Here is an 18647-nt window from a genome sequence, read left to right as displayed (position 1 = left end):
AAAGTTGGGGAAATGTTTGATTTTTGCTGATGTTCAAAAGTAAACAAATGATGTTATTTTCCAATAAATGTCCAAGTAGCCATTCTGATATGCAGTCATGAATGGGGTGACATTATTTATACAATTATTACAATATTGCTGTAGTCTGCATAACAGTAAATCTTCTATTTTTTGTTTGAATAAAAATTAAAAATAGAAAGCAAGAGTAATATCAGAGGGGCCTGGAGATGTGACTCATGAACAAATAAAATGTTATTTTAGAGCCAGGAATGTCTGCAATGTTCATTCTGGACCCTATTTTGAAATTGTCATATTTTTTAATTTTTGTGAAATTGGCCAAATTGCAAATTTCTGAACACGTTATTGGGTAGTTGAAATTGGGAAATGGGCAGTTTCTTGTACTCAGTTGATAGAAAAAATGGAGTTCTAAAGAAATAGCTGAGTTTGGTTGACTGGAACGATGGAATTAGCCAAAAATGGGGCTCAAAGTGGGCGAAATCGCTAATTCGTAAGTATCGCCGAGGTCGCTAACTTTGCGAGAGCATAATTCCGTCAGTTTTCCATCAAATTTCGATTTTTTGGTGTCATTACAATCGGGAAAAAATTCTCTATCATTTCATAAGAAAAAATAATTTTTTTTTTTTAAATTTTGCGACACCAGGAGACACCTCAGGATTTGGGGTTGCTACAGTCAAAGGGTTAAAAAAAGTAGCATTGAAAGCTTGAGTAAAAATATACTTTTGGTTGTTTTAATCAACAGAGGTTTTAAAGCAAGTAATAATATTAATAGAATTTGAAAAATTTTGCAGGAGGCATGCAAGATTTCAATTATGTGTATGGATCATGTGCCGAAATAACGTTTGAGCTGTCTTGTTGTAAATACCCAATGGCATCCAGTCTACCATTAGAATGGGCTAACAACAGAGAGTCACTGATGGCCTTCATGGAGTTGGTTCACATGGGTGTTAAAGGTTAGTCTATAACAAAATAATGTCAAAATTGTTAGTCAACTTTCGGATTTTCATCGGTAATTAATGTTTCTTGCAAAGGTTAACAAATATTTTATAAAACCTGAGCATTATGACAAAACCAGTTCTAAAGATTATTCAGTGTAATGGGTGCATTTATTAGTATACATTCAACATCAACAGAGGTGGTTTGGTCATTTAGAAAGGGTGGACCAAAACAGGATGATTTGGAGGCTGTATAAATCTGTAGTGGATGGGAGGAGGGGTTGGGGCCTAGGAAAGGATGGAGGGAGGGGGTAAAAGAGGTTTTGTGCGCAAGGGGCTTGGATATGTATCAGGCATGTGTGAGCATGTTAGATAGTGGAAACAAATATTTTTTGGGGAACCTGACGAGCTGTTGGAGTATGAAGAGGGTAGGACTTAAGGCTGGTTAGCCAGCCTTGAATCCTAGAGGTGGGAAGTACAATACCTACACTTCAAAGGAGGGATTTGGGATATTGGCTGTTTGGAGTGATGTCTAAACTCTTGTATCTGAGTGCTTCTGCAAAGACTGAATGTGTGTGAATGATGGTGAAAGTGTTTTTTTTTTTCATTTTGGGCCACCTTGCCTCGGTGGGAGATGGCCGACGTGTTAAAAAAAAAAAAAGCATGGCCTCTAGAAATATTATGTAATTGTTTTTAATTATGCACTGTTAACATTACATACTATGATCATAGGTCATAATATAAAAAATTATCTGAGGGTACTGTTGCTCTTATTACTGCTATAAAATCTTTATCAGTTTTTCTAAACAATTCTTTTATATCCTTTTAGAATAGCATACAGTACCACTTGGTAATTACATCTCTTTTTCCCGTATCAGCCAGTGAGGACATGTCTAATGCCTTCTGTCAGTCTTTTTTTTTTTTTTTTTTTTTTAAACTTGCATCTTTTAGCTCTAGAAGCCATTTTGTAGTTCACCTTTGAACTTTATTTTGTCTTCAGTTTTGATCTATCATATACGTATTATAAACAGTTTGTTAGTACAGTGGACCCCCGGTTAACGAACTTTTTTCATTCCAGTAGTATGTTCAGGTGCCAGTACTGACCGAATTTTTTCCCATAAGGAATATTGTGAAGTAGATTAGTCCATTTCAGACCCCCAAACATACACGTACAAACGCACTTACATAAATACACTTACATAATTGGTCGCATTTGGAGGTGATCGTTAAGCGGGGGTCCACTGTATTTCCTTGTCTTTAAAGGTGACCAGTGTTGGGTAGAAGTTTGTCATTTTCTATAATATGACAATCTGTATCATATGATGACTACTGGGTCCTTCTCTGTATTTGTGTTTTCTGAGATGGGAGTACTTATAATACAGCATGTAGATTTCTGGTCACTGAGTATCTCTGTATTAGGTATTGTGTTTTAGATTGGAATTGTATTGGAGTTGTATTGTACTATATTTTTAATCTTTGGTCCAACATTTAAAGCTTTCATTAGTGTGTATCTTCAAACAGATATTACTGGAGGACACTGAGAGATACAGAGGCTGCAGACATCAATTAAAAAAATCTAGGGGCGAGTATAGTGTCTGGTATATTGCCAGAGGCTCACATTGACTGAATAACCTCTGCAGCCAGTGCTTGTTTAGCTAATCTAAGAGTAGCTGTGGCAGGCAAAGAGTATGTAACCTTTATTCGGTGCATGTACACACCCTCATTTACAGGCTATCTCCCCCAACCAGCGAACCAGGTAACTAAGAGTTGACGATGGGGCCCCGTCGTTCAACTAGTAACCAGGTTCCAGCCAATAAGAACATGGTTTTGGCAATCGCAGAGGTTATGTGGGTACCACTCTCCTGTCTGCCCTTGTCATTCCCATTCTAGAGCTGGTTGAAGCATGGTCTGCTCTGTTAGGTAAGACACATATGCAACAGTTAGGTATCTTTATTTCGAAACGTTTCGGCTACACAGTAGGCTTCTTCAGTCAAGTACAGAAAAGTTGATAGAAGCAGAAGAGACTTGAAGGCGATGTAATCAGTCCATCACCCTTAAAGTTTTGAGGTGGTCAGTCCCTCAGTCTAGAGAAGAGCATTGTTTCATAGTCTGAAACAATATCATGCTCTTCTCTAGACTGAGGGACTGACCACCTCAAAACTTTAAGGGTGATGGACTGATTACATCGTCTTCAAGTCTCTTCTGCTTCTATCAACTTTTCTGTACTCGACTGAAGAAGCCTACTGTGTAGGCAAAACGTTTCGAAATAAAGATACTTAACTGTTGCATATGTGTCTTACCTAACAACCTGTCGGTATTTTATACCATTTTCATGGTCTGCTCTCTTGTGGCTTCTATTCTGCCTTGCTTACCGTGGAGTGCACTAATACCTATCACTGTACATAGTGCAAATAGTGTACATATTGCTGTTCTAAATTGGTGAAGGATAATATAAGTCAAAACTTTTCTGCTGTGTTTATTTTGCTCCCTTTACACCCAGGATAACAGGCCATTTGGACTCCTGGGTTGTAATATGGGTAGCCTGTCCGAGAGCTGGAGCTGGACTTACAGAAAGGGTTGAGCCTAGGGTGAAGCTGGTAGCAGGAACATTGTGCAGCTTGCTGTCTGGCATTGCATTAGCTTTGCCAACGCTTTACAAATTTTGCGTGTCAGTTACTTTGCTCTGGTCAGCCTTGCTATTGTGTGATCGTTCAACAGCTCGCTACTAGCTTGTTCGGTGTGCTTGCTTCGCTACGGTCAGTCTTGTAGAACAGTGTGTAGCTGGCTGTCTGGCATTGCTTTACAAATTTTGTGTGTCAGTTGCTACTAGCCTGTTCGGTGTGGAGAATTTTACAGTCAGCTTTGCTATTGCGTATCCACCTTGTATGCGTATTCTGCAATCGTACTGTGCACAGCTAAGCGTGTTCTGCAAATAACGTTACGTTGGGGTATTTTACCTGGAGTTTACCTGGAGAGAGTTCCGGGGGTCAACGCCCCTGCGGCCCGGTCTGTGACCAGGCCTCCTGGTGGATCAGAGCCTGATCAACCAGGCTGTTGCTGCTGGCTGCACACAAACCAACGTACAAGCCACAGCCCGGCTGGTCAGGAACCGACTTTAGGTGCTTGTCCAGTGCCAGCTTGAAGACTGCCAGGGGTCTGTTGGTAATCCCCCTTATGTATGCTGGGAGGCAGTTGAACAGTCTCAGGCCCCTGACACTTATTGTATGGTCTCTTAACGTGCTAGTGACACCCCTGCTTTTCATTGGGGGGATGTTGCATCGTCTGCCAAGTCTTTTGCTTTCGTAGTGAGTGATTTTCGTGTGCAAGTTTGGTATTTTGCAATTGTACTGTGCATAGCTAAGTATGTTATGCAAATTAACGTGTTACGTTATGATATTCTGCAATCGTACTGTGCATAGCGAATAACTTATGCCACCTAGACGAGTCAGACGTCTGGTGTCGGCATATACTTTGCATAACCTACCTAAATTGTCCCTGCAGCATTGTTGGAAAATTGCTCGTTCCATTGGCATTAAATACAAACGCACTCTCACAGCTGCGCAACTGCGTTCACTGATTGCTGACAAACTTCGAGAAGAAGAGATGGCACATCAGACTCCTCCCTCTACGGGAGCTGGGGCAAACACTATGTTCTCGCAGGAGGAAGATGATACATCAACGGAGCAAAATAGTCAGTATAGTGCAGCTGGGTTGTCTCGAGGTGAATCAGCGGCGTTGGCACTTGACCTGGCAAAAATCAATCTTGAGCAGACTAGGAACAGAGAGCATTCGCAAAAGAAGAATTTGATAGGGAAAGAGAAAGGAGGCAGCTTTTGCATTCTGTAAATGATTTTAGTTTACAGAAAGCAGTACAGCTTGTTCCCCGCTTCAATGAGGCCGAACCAGAAAATTTTTTTGAAAGCTTCGAAAATCAGGCTCGAGCCTTGAGGTGGCTGGAACAGCATTGGGCATCGTTGGTTCACACAGCATTGTTTGGTAAGGCACAGGAATTTACGTCAGTGTTAAATGACACTGATTTTTCTGATTATCAAGTAGTGAAAAACCACAGTTTTGGGAGCATGTACATGTATCCCAGCTAAGTATCGTAAGCTTTTTAAGCTGGGCAGACAACAGCTTGGTCAATCCCTAGTTGACTTTGTGCGTCAACAAACCAAAGCTTTTACCAGCTGTTATAAAGCAAGTGGTGTCGTTACCTTCGAAAACCTGGTGCAGCTTATTCTGATTGACAACTTGCTGGAATCTGTGGGACCAGAGGTTCGAGTCTTTCTGCAGGATCATGACTTAACCACTGCATTGGAGGCAGCCAGGTTGGCTGATACCTTCAAAACTAACCGCTCCTTGTCCGAGCGGTCCCGTCTCTCTTTTCAACAGCCTAGCATGAGCAAAGATCGTCAACCTTGGAGAATGAAGTGCCAGCCGGAGGATGAACGTCTATGTCAGCCAACTAAGTCACCTGGTGAGCCACGCTTCTCAACATATGGTCCACCTGCTGAGAGACAAACTACTCAACATGGTGCATCTCGACAACAGTATCCAGAGTGACACCAGCCAGAGCGACACCAGTTGCAACGTCAGCAGGGAGTAAAGGGCAAGCCTGTCGTCTGCTTCCTCTGTAACAAAGTAGGTCACATCTATCCCAACTGCCCCCACAAACCCCAACCCATTGGGAAAATCTCTAATATCCCTAGTAACATGTCCCCAAGAGAAGTAGAAAAAGGGATGGCCCCTTATTATTGTAAGAGTCTTATTTCCCTTCAGGAAAACTCCGAAATAACTGAAGTCAAAGCCTTTAGAGATACTGGAGCATATTAATTCTCTGCATTATATTCACACCACACATTGCCCTCAGACATGACATCTCCACTGCCTCCAGCCTTCTCCTCGCTGCAACATTCATCACCCACGCTTCACACCCATATAAGAGCGTTGGTAAAACTATACTCTCATACATTCCCCTCTTTGCCTCCAAGGACAAAGTTCTTTGTCTCCACAGACTCCTAAGTGCACCACTCACTCTTTTTCCCTCATCAATTCTATGATTCACCTCATCTTTCATAGACCCATCCGCTGACACGTCCACTCCCAAATATCTGAATACGTTCACCTCCTCCATACTCTCTCCCTCCAATCTGATATTCAATCTTTCATCACCTAATCTTTTTGTTATCCTCATAACCTTACTCTTTCCTGTATTCACCTTTAATTTTCTTCTTTTGCACACCCTACCAAATTCATCCACCAATCTCTGCAACTTCTCTTCAGAATCTCCCAAGAGCACAGTGTCATCAGCAAAGAGCAGCTGTGACAACTCCCACTTTGTGTGTGATTCTTTATCTTTTAACTCCACGCCTCTTGCCAAGACCCTCGCATTTACTTCTCTTACAACCCCATCTATAAATATATTAAACAACCACGGTGACATCACACATCCTTGTCTAAGGCCTACTTTTACTGGGAAAAAATTTCCCTCTTTTCTACATACTCTAACTTGAGCCTCACTATCCTCGTAAAAACTCTTCACTGCTTTCAGTAACCTACCTCCTACACCATACACTTGCAACATCTGCCACATTGCCCCCCTATCCACCCTGTCATACGCCTTTTCCAAATCCATAAATGCCACAAAGACCTCTTTAGCCTTATCTAAATACTGTTCACTTATATGTTTCACTGTAAACACCTGGTCCACACACCCCCTACCTTTCCTAAAGCCTCCTTGTTCATCTGCTATCCTATTCTCCGTCTTACTCTTAATTCTTTCAATTATAACTCTACCATACACTTTACCAGGTACACTCAACAGACTTATCCCCCTATAATTTTTGCACTCTCTTTTATCCCCTTTGCCTTTATACAAAGGAACTATGCATGCTCTCTGCCAATCCCTAGGTACCTTACCCTCTTCCATACATTTATTAAATAATTGCACCAACCACTCCAAAACTATATCCCCACCTGCTTTTAACATTTCTATCTTTATCCCATCAATCCCGGCTGCCTTACCCCCTTTCATTTTACCTACTGCCTCACGAACTTCCCCCACACTCACAACTGGCTCTTCCTCACTCCTACAAGATGTTATTCCTCCTTGCCCTATACACGAAATCACAGCTTCCCTATCTTCATCAACATTTAACAATTCCTCAAAATATTCCTTCCATCTTCCCAATACCTCTAACTCTCCATTTAATAACTCTCCTCTCCTATTTTTAACTGACAAATCCATTTGTTCTCTAGGCTTTCTTAACTTGTTAATCTCACTCCAAAACTTTTTCTTATTTTCAACAAAATTTGTTGATAACATCTCACCGCTCACTTATAAGAGAAGGAATATTACCCCTTTCAAAGAATGCTTCCTTGAATTCCTCTGTTTTATTGAAAGCATTTGGAGGAGCTATATATTCTGTCCCTTTGCATAAAATTTATGTACAGTGCAAATATTACACTGGGTACTTGACTGTGGGTGTATCCAAAGGATTCCCCATGAAAGATGCCATGTTATTACTGGGTAATAACATTAATACTGCTAGTGTGTGTCCTGAACCTATAATGATTAATTCATCTCCGGTGTTGGCCATAACTCGGGCAACATCCCAAGGGTTGTCTGGCGAGAATGTTGACCTATCCTTGGACAACTCCGATCTCAGAATAACCACGTTGTTTTATGAGGCACACCGGCCGGAGCCTCATAAATCAAGTGAACAGACCCCGATCAAGCCTTCCTATTCCCAGGTTGCAGAATTGCCAGATATCTCTGTTTCCATGCCCGAGGGACTGTCCTTCCGGGAGGAACAACGAAAGGACCCTTCTTTAAAATTCGCTTTTCAGGCAGCCATGGGTAAATCCTCTTTGGATCATCTGGTCAAGTATGAACTTAAAAACGATTATTTGATCTGCACTGAGACTGGTAAGGAGATAGAGGGCTGGCAATTATCTGACAGGTTAGTGGTTCCAACAAAGTTTAGACCTCAAATATTGAATATAGCTCATAATACTTCATTAGGAGGTCACTTAGGAATTACTAAAACCTTGTATAGAATCGCAAAAGAATTTTATTGGCCAAAATTAAAGCAGGATGTGAAGCATCATATCAGGTGTTGCCGAGAATGTCAGCAAGTAGGGAAACCTGGACATTCCATTAAACCTGCACTTTACACTTATCCACATTGAACTTCATCTGCCATTTTTCAGACCAAGACATTAATTTGTCCAAATCCTCCTGTAGTTCATTGATATCCTCCTCAGAGTGAATTATACGGCCTATCTTTGTATCATCAGCAAACTTACTCATGTCACTTGTAATCCCTTCATCAAGGTCATTAACCCTTTGAGGGTTTTCGTCGTACTAGTACGCCTTACGCGTAGGGGTTTTTGCCGTACTAGTACTCATAAATTCTAGCGACCTCAAATCTAGTGGGAGAAAGCTGGTAGGCCTTCATATGAAAGAATGGGTCTATGTGGTCAGTGTGCACAGTCTAAAAAAAATCCTGCAGCACACGGTGCATAACGAGAAAAAAAAAACTTTTTCCATTTTTTTTTAATAAATCAGCGACTTTGCAGTGTATTTTCGTATAGTATTTATTGTTGTATTCTAGTTTTCTTGGTCTCATTTTATAGAATGGAAGACATATTACTGAAATTGAGATGATTTTGACTGGTTTTACAATGAAAGGTGCCTTGAAATTGAGCTCAAAGTAGCAGAAATGTTCGATTTTTACCAAACTTCAAAAGTAAACAAATCGTGCCAAGCGTGCAATACACGTCAACTGGTGAGTCTAATATTCTTTCACAAGTGCACCAATAATATTTATACCATTTTTTACACTAATGCAGTAGTCAGCATAACAGTAAATCTTATATTTTTTGTGAGAATAGAAATTCAAAGTGGAAAGCAAAAGAATATAAGAGGGGCCTTGAGACGTGACTAATGACTAGAGGAAATGTCATTTTAGTGCCAGGAATGTCTTTCTTGTTTATTCTGGACCCTATTCCGAAATTGGCAGCTTTTGAAATTTGTGTGAAATTGGCAAAATTGCTAAATTCTGACCACTGTACTGGATAGTTGAATTTATAAATGGGTGGTTTCTTGCACCCATTCGATAGAAAAAATGGAGTTCTAGCGAAATATTCATGTTTTTTGTCGACTAGTACAGTGAAATTGGCCGAAAATGGGGCTCAAAGTGGGCAAAATCGCCGATCCGTAAACATCGCCGAGACCGCTAACTTTGCGAGAGCATAATTCCGTAAGTTTTCTATCAAATTTCAAACTTTTGGTGTCGTTATGATCGGGAAAAGATTCTCTCTCTTTTCATAAGAGAAAATAATTTTTTTTTTTTTTTAAATTTGGCCGACCCTGAGAACGAGTTTCGGAGAGGGCCTGTCGACCCTCAAAGGGTTAATGTAAATTATGAACAAGAGAGGGCCTAAAACTGATCCTTGTGGAATGCCACTAGTAACTAAGCCCCATTCTGATTTGAACCCATTAATGGAAACTCTCTGCTTTCTATTGGTAAGCCATGCCTCTATCCATGCTAGAACTTTACCTCCTATACCATGAGCTGCCACTTTTCTTAAGAGTCTCTTGTGAGGTACTCTATCGAAGGCTTTACTAAAATCCAAGTAAACAATATCAAATTCTTTATCACTGTCTACTGCCTCAAATGTTCTATTGAAGAACGTCAGTAAGTTTGTCAGGCAGGAAAGACCTCTCGTAAACCCATGCTGAGAATCATTTATCAAGTTATGCTCTTCAAGGTGACTAGTAATAATTTTTTTAGTTTTTCCAACAAGTCGGCCGTCTCCCACCGAGGCAGGGTGACCCAAAAAAGAAAGAAAATCCCCAAAAAGAAAATACTTTCATCATCATTCAGCACTTTCACCACACTCACACATTATCACTGTTTTTGCAGAGGTGCTCAGAATACAACAGTTTAGAAGCATACACATATAAAGATACACAACGTATCCCTCCAAACTGCCAATATCCCAAACCCCTCCTTTAAAGTGCAGGCATTGTACTTCCCATTTCCAGGACTCAAGTCCAACTATATGAAAATAACCAGTTTCCCTGAATCCCTTCACTAAATATTACCCTGCTCACACTCCAACAGATCGTCAGGTCCCAAGTACTATTCGTCTCCATTCACTCCTATCTAACACGCTCACGCACGCTTGCTGGAAGTCCAAGCCCCTTGCCCACAAAACCTCCTTTAACCCCTCTCTCCAACCCTTTCGAGGACGACCCCTACCCCGCCTTCCTTCCCCTATAGATTTATATGCTTTCCATGTCATTCTACTTTGATCCATTCTCTCTAAATGACCAAACCACCTCAACAACCCCTCTTCTGCCCTCTGACTAATACTTTTATTAACTCCACACCTTTTCCTAATTTCCACACTCTGAATTTTCTGAATAATATTTACACCACACATTGCCCTTAAACAGGACATCTCCACTGCCTCCAACCATCTCCTCGCTGCTGCATTTACCACCCAAGCTTCACACCCATATAAGAGTGTTGGTACTACTATACTTTCATACATTCCCTTCTTTGCCTCCATAGATAACGTTTTTTTGACTCCACATATACCTCAACGCACCACTCACCTTTTTTCCCTCATCAATTCTATGATTAACCTCATCCTTCATAAATCCATCCGCCGACACGTCAACTCCCAAGTATCTGAAAACATTTTCTTCCATACTCCTCCTCCCCAATTTGATATCCAATTTTTCTTTATCTAAATCATTTGATACCCTCATCACCTTACTCTTTTCTATGTTCACTTTCAACTTTCTACCTTTACACACATTCCCAAACTCATCCACTAACCTTTGCAATTTTTCTTTAGAATCTCCCATGAGCACAGTATCATCAGCAAAAAGTAACTGTGTCAATTCCCATTTTGAATTTGATTCCCCAAAATTTAATCCCACCCCTCTCCCGAACACCTTAGCATTTACTTCCTTTACAACCCCATCTATAAATATATTAAACAACCATGGTGACATTACACATCCCTGTTTAAGACCTACTTTTACCGGGAAGTAGTCTCCCTCTCTTCTACACACCCTAACCTGAGCCTCACTATCCTCATAAAAACTCTTCACAGCATTTAATAACTTACCACCTATTCCATATACAGTGGACCCCCGCATAACGATTACCTCCGATTGCGACCAATTATGTAAGTGTATTTATGTAAGTGCGTTTGTACGTGTATGTTTGGGGGTCTGAAAGGAATAATCTACTTCACAATATTCCTTATGGGAATAAATTCGGTCAGTACTGGCACCTGAACATACTTATGGAGTGAAAAAATATCGTTAACCGGGGGTCCACTGTACTTGCAACATCTGCCACATTGCTCCTCTATCCACTCTATCATATGCCTTTTCTAAATCCATAAATGCAATAAAAACTTCCCTACCTTTATCTAAATACTGTTCACATATATGCTTCAATGTAAACACTTGATCTACACATCCCCTACCCACTCTGAAACCTCCCTGCTCATCCGCAATCCTACATTCTGTCTTACCTCTAATTCTTTCAATTATAACCCTACCATACACTTTTCCTGGTATACTCAGTAAACTTATTTCTCTATAATTTTTGCAGTCTCTTTTGTCCCCTTTCCCTTTATATAAAGGGACTATACATGCTCTCTGTCAATCCCTAGGTACCTTCCCCTCTTGCATACATTTATTAAACAAAAGTACCAACCACTCCAACACTATATCCCCCCCTGCTTTTAACATTTCTGTCATGATCCCATCAGTTCCAGCTGCTTTACCCCTTTTCATTCTACGTAATGCCTCACGTACCTCCCCCACACATACATTCTGCTCTTCTTCACTCCTAAAAGATGGCATACCTCCCTGACCAGTGCATGAAATTACTGCCTCTCTTTGTTCCTCAACATTTAAAAGTTCCTCAAAATATTCTCGCCATCTACCTAATACCTCCATCTCCCCATCTACTAACTCCCCTACTCTGTTTTTAACTGACAAATCCATACTTTCCCTAGGCTTTCTTAACTTGTTTAACTCACTCCAAAAATTTTTCTTATTTTCATTAAAATTTCTTGACAGTGCCTCTCCCACTCTATCATCTGCTCTCCTTTTGCACTCTCTCACCACTCTCTTCACCTTTCTTTTACTCTTCATACACTCTACTCTTCTTATAACACTTCTGTTTTGTAAAAACCTCTCATAAGCTACCTTTTTCTCTTTTATCACACCCTTTACTTCATCATTCCACCAATCACTCCTCTTTCCTCCTGCCCCCACCCTCCTATAACCACAAACTTCTACCCCACATTCTAATACTGCAATTTTAAAACTATTCCAACCCTCTTCAACCCCCCCACTACTCATCTTTGCACTAGCCCACCTTTCTGCCAATAGTCGCTTATATCTCACCCGAACTTCCTCCTCCCTTAGTTTATACACTTTCACCTCCCTCTTACTTGTTGTTGCCACCTTCCTCTTTTCCCATCTACCTCTTACTCTAACTGTAGCTACAACGAAATAATGATCCGATATATCAGTTGCCCCTCTATAAACATGTACATCCTGGAGCCTACCCATCAACCTTTTATCCACCAATACATAATCTAATAAACTACTTTCATTACGTGCTACATCATACCTTGTATATTTATTTATCCTCTTTTTCATAAAATATGTATTACTTATTACCAAATCTCTTTCTACACATAGCTCAATTAAAGGCTCCCCATTTACATTTACCCCTGGCACCCCAAATTTACCTACTCCCTCCATAACATTTTTACCCACTTTAGCATTGAAATTCCCAACCACCATTACTCTCACACTTGATTCAAAACTCCCCACGCATTCACTCAACATAATAATAATGTCAGCTATAATTGATTCTAGTAATTTGCCAACTATAGATGTCAGGCTTATTGGACGGTAATTTGAAGGAGTGGACTTATCCCCTGATTTGAATATAGGAACCACATTGGCCATCTTCCACAACTCTGGCACAACACTAGTAAGGATGGATGCTTACCCTCTTCCTCGTCTGGATGACGTAATTGACCTTGTGGGTAAGGCTACTTTTGTGTCCAAGTTAGATCTCCTTAAAGGTTACTATCAGGTACCTTTGACGAATAAGGCGAAGGAAATCTCTGCCTTCGTAATTCCAGGAGGTCATTATCAATACACAGTTACCTCCTTCGGAATGAAAAACTCCCCCTCTTCATTCCAGAAACTTATCCATCAGGCTATTAAAGAACTTGAAGGCACGGCAGCGTACCTAGATGATGATGTGGTGTCTGATACTTGGGATCAACACCTACTTAGACTTAAGGCTCTTTATGAGACCTTTCAGAGTTCCCATTTAACTGTTAATTTATCTAAATCTTCCTTTGGCCAGGCCACTGTCACTTTCTAGGCCATGAAGTAGGTAGTGGTAAAGTTGCTCCTAAACTTGCTAAAGTTCTTGCTATTAAAGATTATCCAGTTCCTCATGATAGGAAATCTCTTCAACATTTCCTAGGCATGATAGGATTTTACAGAAGATTCTGTAAGAAATTCTCAGATATTGTAGCCCCTCTTACCTCTCTTAACAGTCACAAAGTTCCCTTTAATTGGACCCCAGACTGTAACAATGCTTTTGACAAAGCAAAAAGATTTTGTGTACTGCTCCCATTCTTTTGTCTCCAGACTTCTCCAAACCTTTTTCATTACAGGTTGATGCTTGTGAGTCTGGGGTTGGGGCAGTATTATTGCAAAACGGGAACGAGGAGTTGCAGCCTGTAGCCTTCTTCTCTGCCAAGTTCCAGCCGCATCAGAGGGCTTACTCTACCATTGAAAAAGAAGCCCTCGCGCTGGTACTGGCTTTGGAGCATTTCGATGTTTATGTGGGCCAGACATCGCAGGTGGTCACCGTCTGCAGTGATCACAATCCTTTAGTATATCTCCAAACCATGAAGAACCACAACACAAGGCTCATGCACTGGACGCTAAGGCTGCAGCCCTATTATATTAAAATTGTACATATTGCCGGCAAAGAAAATATGTTGGCAGACTCATTATCTAGAGTCTAATCATATTATTTAATTAGGTTAGGATGTTAGGTTACTTGTGGTAACCCTTTCCATGCTCTTTTTTTTTTTATCCCCTGGTGTGGGTTTTTTTTTTAGTGAGGGGATGCGGGCTACCATCCGCCTGTATCTTGGACCTATGCTAGCCCGACTGACTGCTGTCTCACTCTGAGTTTAGGGTTTGGCTTTTGGTCATGAGAAAAGCTGAGCTCTATCTAAGAGTTGGATGGTGGAGAGGAAAAGCGGTCCCATTATTTTGTGCCATGGCGGCACGGTTATCACTGGGAGGTGGCAGCCTAATCCTGAGCCTTCTCGGGGTGGGGGTGTGGCATGCAAAGAATACGTAACCTTTATTCGGCGCATGTACACACCCTCATTTACAGGCTATCTCCCCCAACCAGCGAACCAGGTAACTAAGAGTTGACGATGGGGCCCCGTCGTTCAACTAGTAACTAGGTTCCAGCCAATAAGAAGAAGGTTTTGGCAATCGCAGAGGTTATGTGGGTACCACTCTCCTGTCTGCCCTTGTCATTCCCATTCTAGAGCTGGTTGAAGCAAGGTCTGCTCTCTTGTGGCTTCTATTCTGCCTTGCTTACCGTGGAGTGCACTAATACCTATCACTGTACATAGTGTATATAGTGTACTTATTGCTGTTCTAAATTGGTGAAGGATAATATAAGTCAAAACTTTTCTGCTGTGTTTATTTTTCTCCCTTTACACCCAGGATAACAGGCCATTTGGACTCCTGGGTTGTAATAGTAGCCTTCAGAAATTTCAACTGAGAATCATTCCAAACCCTTTGTACAACATACGTCAGGACCATCTGGAAGTATGTGGCACCAGTATGGAGCCCGTACCTGAAAAAAAAAATATAAGAAACTGGAGAAAAAGCAGCAGTATGCAACTAGACTTGTTCCAGACCTAAGGGGCATGAAGTGTGAGGAGAGGCAAACAGAATGTAATCTAACAACATCGGAGTAAAGAAGAACCAAGGAAGACATAATAGTATACAAAATACTCAGTGAAATTGACAGAGTAAATGGGGACAGGCTATTAAAGAGGTAAGAATCAGGTACTCAGGGATACAGCTGGAAGTTAAAGACACAGATGAGCCAGAGATGTTAAGAAGTATTTCTTCAGTTTCAGAAGGATTGGGAAGTGGAATGTTCTCAATGTGGTGGAGGCAGGTTCCATACATAGTTTTAAGAATGGGTACAATAGGGACTATGAGGCTAGGAGGGGCTGAATCTGGCAAGTGGCAAGGTAAGAGACAGGGCTAGGATTTGAGACTCGACCCATGTAATCACAAATTGGTGAGTTTTTTTTTTTTTTTTCAACAAGTCGGCCGTCTCCCACTGAGGCAGGGTGACCCAAAAAAGAAAGAAAATCCCCAAAAAGAAAATACTTTCATCATCAATCAACACTTTCACCACACTCACACATTATCACTGTTTTTGCAGAGGTGCTCAGAATACAAGAGTTTAGAAGCATATACATGTAAAGATACACAACTTATCCTTCCAAACTGCCAATATCCCAAACCCCTACTTTAAAGTGCAGGCATTGTACTTCCCATTTCCAGGACTCAAGTCCGACTATATGAAAATAACCGGTTTCCCTGAATCCCTTCACTAAATAATACCCTGCTCACACTCCATCAGATCGTCAGGTCCCAGGTACCATTCGTCTCCATTCACTCCTATCTAACACGCTCACGCACGCTTGCTGGAAGTCCAAGCCCCTCACCCACAAAACCTCCTTTACCCCCCTCTCTCCAACCCTTTCGAGGACGACCCCTACCCCGCCTTCCTTCCCCTATAGATTTATATGCTTTCCATGTCATTCTACTTTGATACATTCTCTCTAAATGACCAAACCACCTCAACAACCCCTCTTCTGCCCTCTGACTAATACTTTTATTAACTCCACACCTTTTCCTAATTTCCACACTCCGAATTTTCTGCATAATATTTACACCACACATTGCCCTTAAACAGGACATCTCCACTGCCTCCAACTATCTCCTCGCTGCTGCATTTACCACCCAAGCTTCACACCCATATAAGAGTGTTGGTACTACTATACTTTCATACATTCCTTTCTTTGCCTCCATAGATAACGTTTTTTGACTCCACATATACCTCAACGCACCGCTCACCTTTTTTCCCTAATCAATTCTATGATTAACCTCACCCTTCATAAATCCATCCGCCGACACGTCAGCTCCCAAGTATCTGAAAACATTCACTTCTTCCATACTCCTCCTCCCCAATTTGATATCCAATTTTTTTTTATCTAAATCATTTGATACCCTCATCACCTTACTCTTTTCTATGTTCACTTTCAACTTTCTACCTTTACTCACATTCCCAAACTCATCCACTAACCTTTGCAATTTTTCTTTAGAATCTCCCATGAGCACAGTATCATCAGCAAAAAGTAACTGTGTCAATTCCCATTTTGAATTTGATTCCCCAAAATTTAATCCCACCCCTCTCCCGAACACCCTAGCATTTACTTCTTTTACAACCCCATCTATAAATATATTAAACAACCATGGTGACATTACACATCCCTGTCTAAGACCTGTTTTTACCGGGAAGTAGTCTCCCTCTCTTCTACACACCCTAACCTGAGCCTCACTATCCTCATAAAAACTCTTTACAGCATTTAATAACTTACCACCAATTATATATAGTACTTGCAACATCTGCCACATTGCTCCTGTATCCGCTCTATCATATGCCTTTTCTAAATTCACAAATGCAATAAAAACTTCCCTACCTTTATCTAAATACTGTTCACATATATGCTTCAATGTAAACACTTGATCTACACATCCCCTACCCACTCTGAAACCTCCTTGCTCATCCGCAATCCTACATTCTGTCTTACCTCTTATTCTTTCAATTATAACCCTACCGCACACTTTTCCTGGTATACTCAGTAAACTTATTCCTCTATAATTTTTACAATCTCTTTTGTCCCCCTTCCCTTTTTATAAAGGGACTATACATGCTCTCTGCCAATCCCTAGGTACCTTCCCCTCTTTCATACATTTATTAAACAAAAGTACCAACCACTCCAACACTATATCCCCCCCCCTGCTTTTAACATTTCTGTCGTGATCCCATCAGTTCCAGCTGCTTTACCCCCTTTCATTCTACGTAATGCCTCACGTACCTCCCCCACACTTACATTCTGCTCTTCTTCACTCCTAAAAGATGGTATACCTCCTTGGCCAGTGCATGAAATTACTGCCTCCCTTTCTTCCTCGACATTTAAAAGTTCCTCAAAATATTCTCGCCATCTACCTAATACCTCCATCTCCCCATCTACTAACTCCCCTACTCTGTTTTAACTGACAAATCCATACTTTCCCTAGGCTTTCTTAACTTTTTAACTCCAAAATTTTTTCTTATTTTCATTAAAATTTCTTGACAGTGCCTCTCCCACTCTATCATCTGCTCTCCTTTTGCACTCTCTCACCACTCTCTTCACCTTTCTTTTACTCTTCATACACTCTACTCTTCTTATAACACTTCTGTTTTGTAAAAACCTCTCATAAGCTACCTTTTTCTCTTTTATCACACCCGTTACTTCATCATTCCACCAATCACTCCTCTTTCCTCCTGCCCCCACCCTCCTATAACCACAAACTTCTGCCCCACATTCTAATACTGCATTTTTAAAACTATTCCAATCCAGTTGGTGAGTACATGCATGAAATACATGTTAGTGGATGAGTTTGGGTGTGTGTGTAAAGGTAGAAAGTTGAAAGTGAACATAGAAAAGAGTAAGGTGATGAGGGCATCAAATGATTTAGATAAAGAAAAATTTGATATCAAATTGGGGAGGAGGAGTATGGAAGAAGTGAATGTTTTCAGATACTTGGGAGTTGACGTGTCGGCGGATGGATTTATGAAGGATGAGGTTAATCATAGAATTGATGAGGGAATAAAGGTGAGTGGTGTGTTGAGGTATATGTGGAGACAAAAAAACGTTATCTATGGAGGCAAAGAAGGGAATGTATGAAAGTATAGTAGTACCAACACTCTTATATGGGTGTTAAGCTTGGTTTGTGAATGCAGCAGCGAGGACGCGGTTGGAGGCAGAGATGTCCTGTCTAAGGGCAGTGTGTGGTGTAAATATTATGCAGAAAATTCGGAGTGTGGAAATTAGGAGAAGGTGTGGAGTTAAAAGTATTAGTCGGAGGGCTGAAGAGGGGTTGTTGAGGTGGTTTGGTCATTTAGAGAGAATGGATCAAAGTAGAATGACATGGAGAGCATATAAATTTGTAGGGGAAGGGAGGTGGAGTAGGGGTTTCCTCAAAAAGGTTGGAAGGAAGAGGTAATGGAGGTTTTTATGGGCGAGGGGCTTGGACTTCCAGCAGGCATGAATGAGCGTGTTCGATAGGAGTGAATGGAGACGAATGGTATTTGGGACCTGATGATCTGTTGGAGTGTGAACAGGGTAATATTTAGTGAAGGGATTCAGGGAAACCGGTTATTTTTATATAGCCAGACTTGAGTCCTGGAAATGGGAAGTACAGTGCCTGCAGTCTAAAGGAGGGGTTCGGGATATTGGCAGTTTGGA

At 41.0% G+C, this 18647-nt stretch overlaps 1 protein-coding gene across 6 annotated transcripts in view; it reads left to right on the top strand.

Moving 5' to 3' along the window:
- Positions 1-18647, top strand: part of LOC128694145 (carboxypeptidase D) — a 346813-nt gene that overhangs the window by 45412 nt on the left and 282754 nt on the right. For 5 of the 6 annotated variants that reach the window (XM_070080625.1, XM_070080597.1, XM_070080604.1 and 2 more), the window contains exon 4: positions 810-971. The exons of the other annotated variant lie outside the window; for it this stretch is intronic. In XM_070080625.1, the coding sequence (XP_069936726.1) occupies positions 810-971 (162 nt within the window). The remainder of the gene's footprint in view (positions 1-809; positions 972-18647) is intronic. 6 annotated transcript variants of the gene reach the window in all.

This window comes from Cherax quadricarinatus, chromosome 6 (assembly GCF_038502225.1).
Source record: "Cherax quadricarinatus isolate ZL_2023a chromosome 6, ASM3850222v1, whole genome shotgun sequence".
NCBI classification, from domain to species: domain Eukaryota; kingdom Metazoa; phylum Arthropoda; class Malacostraca; order Decapoda; family Parastacidae; genus Cherax; species Cherax quadricarinatus.
The sequence above is the reverse complement of the archived record's forward strand: the minus strand, read 5'-3'. Positions and strand labels throughout refer to the sequence as shown.